This window comes from Hypomesus nipponensis, chromosome 5 (assembly GCF_054491055.1).
Source record: "Hypomesus nipponensis isolate SF chromosome 5, ASM5449105v1, whole genome shotgun sequence".
NCBI lineage: Eukaryota > Metazoa > Chordata > Actinopteri > Osmeriformes > Osmeridae > Hypomesus > Hypomesus nipponensis.
Genome location: NC_140365.1, coordinates 4,896,555 through 4,905,000, shown reverse-complemented (window position 1 = coordinate 4,905,000; position 8,446 = coordinate 4,896,555). Strand labels below are relative to the sequence as shown.

Genomic DNA, 8,446 nt, shown 5'->3' with positions numbered 1-8,446 from the left:
CTGACGACCACACTTCCTCCCATGATCCTGACGACCACACTTCCTCCCATGATCCTGACGACCACACTTCCTCCCATCCTGACGACCACACTTCCTCCCATCCTGACGACCACACTTCCTCCCATCCTGACGACCACACTTCCTCCCATCCTGACGACCACACTTCCTCCCATCCTGACGACCACACTTCCTCCCATCCTGACGACCACACTTCCTCCCATCCTGACGACCACACTTCCTCCCATCCTGACGACCACACTTCCTCCCATCCTGACGACCACACTTCCTCCCATTCTGACGACCACACTTCCTCCCATCCTGACGACCACACTTCCTCCCATCCTGACAACCACACTTCCTCCCATGATCCTGACGACTACCGTTCACGATCAGACAAGTCTACCCATGACACAAGCTGGGGTAACGTGTGTGAGAGAGGTTTTATAAAGGGATACCATTTGATTTGATTCAGACGAGCTCCGGGTATTATACCACATCCCGTCTGCTACCCATGGTCCAACACAGGCTTGGTGGACCAGGGTGCAGGGCGCCACAACCTGATCCCTCTCACTTGACTGGCTGGCCTCAAAGGCCCGGGAGAGGTTTACTGAAGGTAACTAATGAGCCCAGCCTAACCATGACTGCGTGACTCAGCGCACCCCCCTCCTTTGTCTCCTGGGATGTTAAAGCCCCTCAGCGCCCCCCCACCCCCCCCTCTCATCCCTCAGGACCAGCCTCCAATTCAGCCCTCCACATTCCACAGCAATAGAGGACAATTCGCCACACCAGTCCATAATGCTCCCTTTCGACGGGCTGATGGTTGCTGGTTGGACGGCAGGCTGACTGGCTGGCTGGTTGGACGGCAGGCTGACTGGCTGGCTGGCTGGCTGGCTGGCTGGCTGGTTGGATGGCAGGCTGACTGGCTGGCTGGCTGGCTGGCTGGTTGGATGGCAGGCTGACTGGCTGGCTGGCTGGCTGGTTGGATGGCAGGCTGACTGGCTGGCTGGATGGCAGGCTGACAGGCTGGTTGATTGGCTGGGGTGACTGGCTGGGACAAGTGAAGTCCACATGACTACTGACAATGGATGTTGAGTGTTCTTGGGTCTGGATCGGCACAGGGAGCAATAAGAAAGGTGCCCCCCCCCCCCCCCCCCCCCCAGGACGTCACTGCTCCTAGGGCACCCCCCCCTCCCCCCCCGGGCACAGCATGGATCTGGAGAGTGACAGGTGTTTTCCAGGCAGAGATAAACCCCCATGCTGGGTTCTGATGAGAGGGTTGTGATAATGGCGAAATGACTGCACCAATAGGATGATAGGCTGGTAGTGGATGATAGGCTGTTAAAGAGGACACCGACTGAGAGAGAGAGTTCACCTCCCCAGCCCACCCTCCATCCTGTGTCTGTCTCCACAGGCTTCCTGCTGACATCTCCGGGCTGAGCTGGAGGCAGCGATGAAGACAGCTGTGGGAGTTACCTACTGAGGCTCTCCCTGCTGGTAGCACAAACACAACACCGACACACTTCTGGAAGCCTCAAGCTGGCGGAGCTACTGGGAGATTGTTACATTCCTCTGTTGTGGGCTGACTAATTGTGGGAGGAAAAGGAAGCAATGGGGTGTTCCGAGAATGCAACAATAGGCCGTTACAGCATGATGATGACATGCTACCGACTGGATGCCACTCGCTTTAGAGGATGGTTTTATGGTCGTTCTAGGGCTTTCTAGATTTAGCCTAGCAACTTTTGGTCTCAATGTCTTGTATCATGTATCTGTGCCTGAGAAGAATCCTCTTTCTCTCAGAAGCTGTGAACGGTGTATCTAATCATGCTTTGTGTCGCCTCAACCCTCCAGCCCCATCCCCCAATTCAAAGGGAGAGCGACGGACTCGGTAACACGGATAACAAAGCGCTGGGGTGCCCTCTCCACCAGAGTCACAACAATAGGTGGTACACACCCACCTGCATTCACAATGACTACAGAAGTCAGTGGAGGACCCATATGGCACTGTGTCACAGGGACAAATCGCTCAGCAACTGCCTACTGAGAGAGAAAAACTCGTTGCAACAGATCAACAAACCGTGACGTTATTATAGAAATCATAGATCAGTCACTTGCAGGCAATCCCAGATAAATCAACGCGGTCTCGGAAAAACAGAAAAAAGGCGGACGAGAAACCCCTATATCGCATCGGACAATGAGCTAATGCCAATCACAGTACAGTAAATTGATAATGGTCCATTGTTTTATCTCGGCCGCAGCACCCACACACAAAATAATTGTCCCCAAATCGTTTCCCTAGGCTCACGCTACTGATTGTACCTATCATGATACTCATCCTTGTTCCCTTTGCATCTATAATACAGAGACAAGCTTTTTCTGGCCAACTTAATTTTCTAAACCAAAAATCGCATTCCAGGGAATTGGCTATAAAAAGTTGGAGTAAGATCTATGTAGACTATAGTTGTAAGGCATGGGGTTATTGACATCGGTTAATTGGCCATGGCAAAGCGCCTTTATTGGCAGTCAGAAGTGTGCATTTATTTAAAACCCTGGTTTGAAGAGAATAGTTTATTCTTACCAGATGTGAGGGTGGAGGTGCAACTCCAGCGAGAGTCTGTGATCGTCGCCTCTGATTCTGTGCATGCCTCCCATAGCGACAAAGAAAAACGATCCGCCGTTACCCAAGCGGGGCTCAATAACGCAACGATGTCCAAACACAAAGCAAGAAAAACACAAAGTAAAGCGATCAACTTGAACGGTCGGAAAACGTACACTTCATTTACAGACATTTTTTCATAATAAGTTGAATAACGAAATCCGCGGAGGAGGTTAGTACACACGTCCCTTTCAGCAGGTCTGAAAGTTCTGAATCGTTTACATCTAGTTTGGATAGAGTGAACCATCCCACACAGACCGCGTCTGTGCTATAAGTATGTGCGTACGATGTGTTTCGTTAGCTACCGTGCGCCCCCATCTGGTCAACCGTGACAATAGTTTATTAGGACTGCCATGAAGGGCCCAATAACAAAAAGGTGGAAAACATAAACCATCACATGCCTGAACAGCTCCTGCCACAAGGCTTCATGCTGTGAGGAAGATTTGGCTCTACGGGGGACATAGCGCGATAGGGTAGAACAGGCCCGTTGGACAAGGACGCTCTCTCAGTCCTTATTGTTCTGTAGGTTTCTTACTGTTGATCAGAACTTAAGTCCCAATCTATTTATCACAGCCAATTATTTAAATTGGACGTTGCAGGGTCATGTCATCAGACATTGATGGGTCCACCAAGGCCCACTTGCCATCTCATTTTACGAACCCAAAGGCAGTCTGTGTTTGTAGGTCTTGGAGTTGAGACCATGGTTTATACCCACTCTAGTATTGATGCATGAGGTCTACCTCATCAAAAATGTAACACAAAATTAGTTACCTAAAAAAAATCCAAATTCATGCTTATTTTGAAGTTCAACACATCAACACAACGGATTAATAACTAAGATCGTTTTTTTTTGCTGTTGAAATCGTTCTTTCCCTTACACAACAGGCTGTGAAATCTGAAAAATTATCCAGCAAACTGGGTGATTTGAAATCCAGTTTTTTCAAATTATAAGATGTTATTTTCCCCACTCTCAATGGTTTGGCAAATTGCCTAAATGTATCAATCAAGACCCATTGCTTGTGTGCTGGCTGAATAATCAATGGGCTACAGTCTATTAGACTCTAAGATCGATGGCGATTCAGCAGAAAAGACTTGGATTGGATAAACATTCCATTATTTAAAGCCCTGACACTGAAAATATAGTACATGAAAGCAACCCGCTTTAAATTCGACTGTATAAAAGTATGTGATTAACACTCAGGGTTGTGGACAAGATACATGTGTGTGGTAAACTGCCTGAAACATTCTGTAAAGATTGTTCCCAACATTCTGTCACTGCTTTTTTCGTCCATGGAAACCACTTCATTAATTGTTAATTCGTCGCCAAGAGGCAGTAGCATATAGAAACACCATAGCAAAAAGGAATTAAATAATATTCGAAGAAAACACATCTTATTTTACCATTAGATCCGATTGGAGAATCAGAGGTTTATTGTAAAGTATGTATTCAATGTATTTCTGAAGCTATACCTTCCACGGTGTATTTTGAGATACAGCAGATGTGATCGGCTGTCCTATATAAAGAAAGCGCGTGGAGATCGCACGCACTCTTCTGGCGTGACAAGGAGACCCAGCCTTATACGCTCGTTCAAAAGACCGTGTATCTTCGAAACCTCGGAATGCCCGTTAGCTACACATGATTCCCACAACGGAATAATAGCGAATTTCCATGCAGCTGGGACATGAGCGATTGATATATTTCATATATTTCAACACTGACAGCGACAGTTCAGCAAAGGGATACAGATCACCATGTTGGACGAGCAAATCATCTGGAGGAACTTTCTCACTCCATCTCCCGAAGGCTATTCCAAGCCACCTTTCAATTCCAGCAACCAGCACATCTGGACTACAACAATTGCGCAAATAGGTCATCAAGACCCAAGGCTACCAAGTTTATCTACATACCTCGGACTTTTTGTGTGTCTGCTATTGTTTTTACTGGCCTTGGTTATAGTGATGCTTTACCGAATGAAACACACCATCGCGCCGTTGCCGTCGGATATGGAGAGCGCAGGTCACACGGAGATGTTCCCAGATGTAGAGCTTACGGAACCCACACAGGTTTAGCCTAAAGTGACAATGAACAGTGATAATGAGACTTCTGTCGACATATTGTAATGTTGTTGCTGGGTTCATTTTTATTGTTCGCTTTGGCAGTCTTTAATTTAAAACCCAAAGGTAGAATATTACAGCATCAGGCTGTTTTAAAGCAGATCGCGATGTGACGATCTCTTCAAGATTTTAGATCTCAAAATTCCTTAGGCCTATTCAAGACTCAATATGTTTTTTTTGCGGAAGTATTCCTAGGTAAAAGTAAGATTAAAAAAAGACCCAGGAATACTATTCTTCTCACTCAAGTGCCAAGTTATAATAGCGAGTGAAGTGCACCAAATTGATAAATTAACGACATTTAAGATTAAAGATTTAATTTTAAATTTTAGTTTACGGAATGGTTATCAAAATAACCAGTGTATGTACCAAAGTAAAATATTTTTTATTATGAAAATCATTTTCAATTTTTGATTAAATTAAAACCATCAACAAAATATTACAATGGACCAATATTATTAACAATGGCAGTTTGGTAATCATTGTATTCACGCTGGCCAGGAGACGGCTGCAATTTTCTCAAGTGGACTTTCTTTCATCTTATTTTAATGAAATGCTTAATTAAACCCATGACAGGGGATTCATGTTAAATTATTCCTCTAGTACACTTAGATCTGTCTGACTGAAGGAGATGTGGTGGGTAGCTAATGGATCAGGCCTCTGTGTTCTGGAGTGCATGAAAGCTAATTGGGGAGAGAGCCTGGGTTGAGGGTTGACTAACCCTCTGTGATGAAAGCCCCCCTCCTTCCTCGTTAGTTGTTCATAAACAGACACAATGTGCAGAGAAGTAGCTTGCATAACAGGACGTTAGTCCAACAACCCTGTGTGATCAGTGAGACGGCTGTTGGAGAAGGTTCTAGAGAGGCAGGTGTGTCAGCTGGTCTGTGTTACAACAAACTCTGAGTGTTGATGAATATGAAGGGCCCCAAAGAATATAAACATATAAAGGAGACTTATCTTCCTGACCTTCTGAGCCTTTCTTTTGTAGACACTTCTTTAGACACTTGCAATGTGCCTTTCTGGTTACACTATCTCTTTACTACTGGAAGGTCCTATCACAATGTGTGGTTCCTGTCAGTTTGCTGTTCAACATGTAACTTGCTTTTGCTATTGTCACTGTTATGTTGACCATTATAGTTGCTATAATAGCATTCTCTATCTGTGGTTCTTATGTGTGTACAGTACATTTTTACAATTCTCCTGTAAAGTAGAAAACTCATGTGCTCAATGTATGATTGTGAATTCTGAAATATTCTAAATGATCTTCATTTAGTCACATCCCAGTTTTTGTTGTTGTTGTGTAAATCTAACTTAAATACAATTTGAATCTGTTACACTATCTGAAAAATAACAGCAGGCGTTTCTAGAGTAGTCTGTAGACTCGTGACAGGCTTTCACAGTGCAGCATAGGAGGTGACCGTGTTCATCATTCCTATCCAGGCACCCCAATTTCACCTTCTCCGCTGACAGAGCCGGCTATATTCATTTTTTTCTTCTCTTTCAGTGATTACTTTCCCTGCTCTCTGACCTTGGGGATTCTCTTGTATCATCACTGTGAGACCAAGCAGCTAAAGTGGTGGGAGACTTAGTCCTGTCATGAATAGAACACGACACATCCTTTTCAGATTAATAAAGGAGATGAAAACCTTCAGCTGTGAATAACCGGTCCTGAACCGTGGTGTTCCATGGCAACGCTCATTCACAGTAAGTGATAAAAGCTGTGAAAGAGATCTTTGTGGCCATCAAAGGGAAACATTTTTGATATTCTGGTTTGATTCTATAGGTTCAGTACTTACATTTACATTTTTTCATTTAGCAGACACTTTTCATTTAGCAGACGCGACTTCCAAGAGAGAGCTTTACAAAGTGCACAGGTCACTGATAAGAACAACAGAAGAAAGCATTGCGGGTAGCCAAAACAAGAAGCACACATTGTGAACAACCAAAAAGTAAGTGCCAAAGAGAAAAACCATAAGAGCATGTAGTTAAACAAGTTACAATTAAACAACATGAATCTCTAAGTGCAAGTGTACCTGTAGAAAAGCAAGCAACAGTAAAATAAAATAAAAATAAGATGAACTAAAATAGAATACAACAGTTTAAATTAGTTACCACTAATCAACAAGAGCAACAGTCTCTAAGCAAGAGTCATTGTGATCCTTGAGGAAACTAGCATTGGGTTCAGCAGACCATTCTTAAGTACCGTTAAACTCCCGGAACAAGTGCGTCTTGAGTCTTCTCTTGAAGGTGGAGAGACAGTCTGTGTCTCTGATGGAGGTGGGGAGTTGATTCCACCACTGGGGGGCCAGGCAGGAGAAGAGCTTGTGTTGGACATAAAACTTCACACCAGGGGGCACCAGTGTAAACTGTATATGAGTTGAATGTCCTATCAAATCTCCACTGTTGGTCTGAATAGATCACCTACAACATTTGTTAATGAACACAACAATTCCGAATAATTGGGGGATTAATATATAAAATAGCTTTGACAAACATGATGAATGAAAGATTTGATGAAAAATGTATTGTACCCAATATAACCATGAAGAATATCATGTGATCTCTCCCTAACTAGAATCTCACATAAAGCAAAGAATATAAGTTCCCAAACTCCCCACCAGGTGGCATCTCAATCTTACGGATGTCACCAGTGATGCATTGACTTACTGAATGTCCTTTGGAGTTGAACGTTGAGTGGACACAAGTTGGAGCCTTTGAAACACCTACTTGGACAGCAACAACAGTATATTTGCCCTTATCAGTAAAGTTTGATGGATCACCTCCATTGATGTCAACATGAAACAGATGGGAGTGAACAGCTCTTCCTTTGGAGTTACAAAAAAGAACCCAAGTTCAGAGAAAAAACCAAGCTGGACAACAATGACTGGCCATCCTTTTTGATCTTCTTTCCCAGCTCGATCTGTCTTGAGCTTTTCAACACACCCCATTGAGCCAGTCGTTCTCCTTCTGGGAAACATGTTTATGACATGCAGGTCACAACCAAGGTGTGGCTGGGATGAGCTCACCTGTAACACTCCTTGTATGCTGCCCACTTTTGTCCCCACTTGTATTTTGAAGAGCACAGCTGTTTTCAATGTGCAACAACAATGGGAATATCCACACATTGTCAGTACTGGGACCAATACCGAGTGCTCCGTAAGCTTGTCTTAAATGCACTGAATAAACAGAACTGAATTAATACAGTTTCCCTTTTACTGAAGCAAGTTGATGCCTGCTGTGTCGGCGAGCTTTCCATCTATTTAATCCCTAAACTTTTTGGAATGAACATCTTATTTGTGTCTTTTATTAAGAAAACACATAATAACGTTTGAGTAAATACGGGATTGAATGGGTGGATCTCATACAGCTGCCAGCCCAAAGTGGGGCATTGTTTCCTCCAAAAATTGTCTCCATGGAAAGTTTAGATTAAGGGGCTGAGACCCTGCTAACAATGGGGTGCCAGTCCTGTGCCACAGTAATAGCAGGGTGTTTTTTGCTACTTTAGTTTGCCATTTAAAATGGAGGACACATTCTGGTTTCCCTCCTGAATCAAATCCTAGGGCATTAGATTTGATTCTATTAATATTGTGGAGCAAGACCCAGAGGCACACAAAATGGAGTACAAGCTTTTGTATTTGCTGAGAAGGTTTCTCTGAAATAATACTTGAGTTCCACTGTCTG

General features: G+C 44.1%; 1 protein-coding gene across 1 annotated transcript in view; it reads right to left on the bottom strand.

Annotated features, from left to right (window-relative positions):
- Positions 1-2,898, bottom strand: part of LOC146287994 (transmembrane protein 47-like) — a 7,447-nt gene extending 4,549 nt beyond the window's left edge. The window contains exon 1 of the mRNA XM_084697462.1: positions 2,576-2,898. Coding sequence (XP_084553588.1) covers positions 2,576-2,786 — 211 coding nt within the window. The 5' untranslated portion in view covers positions 2,787-2,898. The remainder of the gene's footprint in view (positions 1-2,575) is intronic.
- Between the last annotated feature and the right edge of the window lie 5,548 nt (positions 2,899-8,446).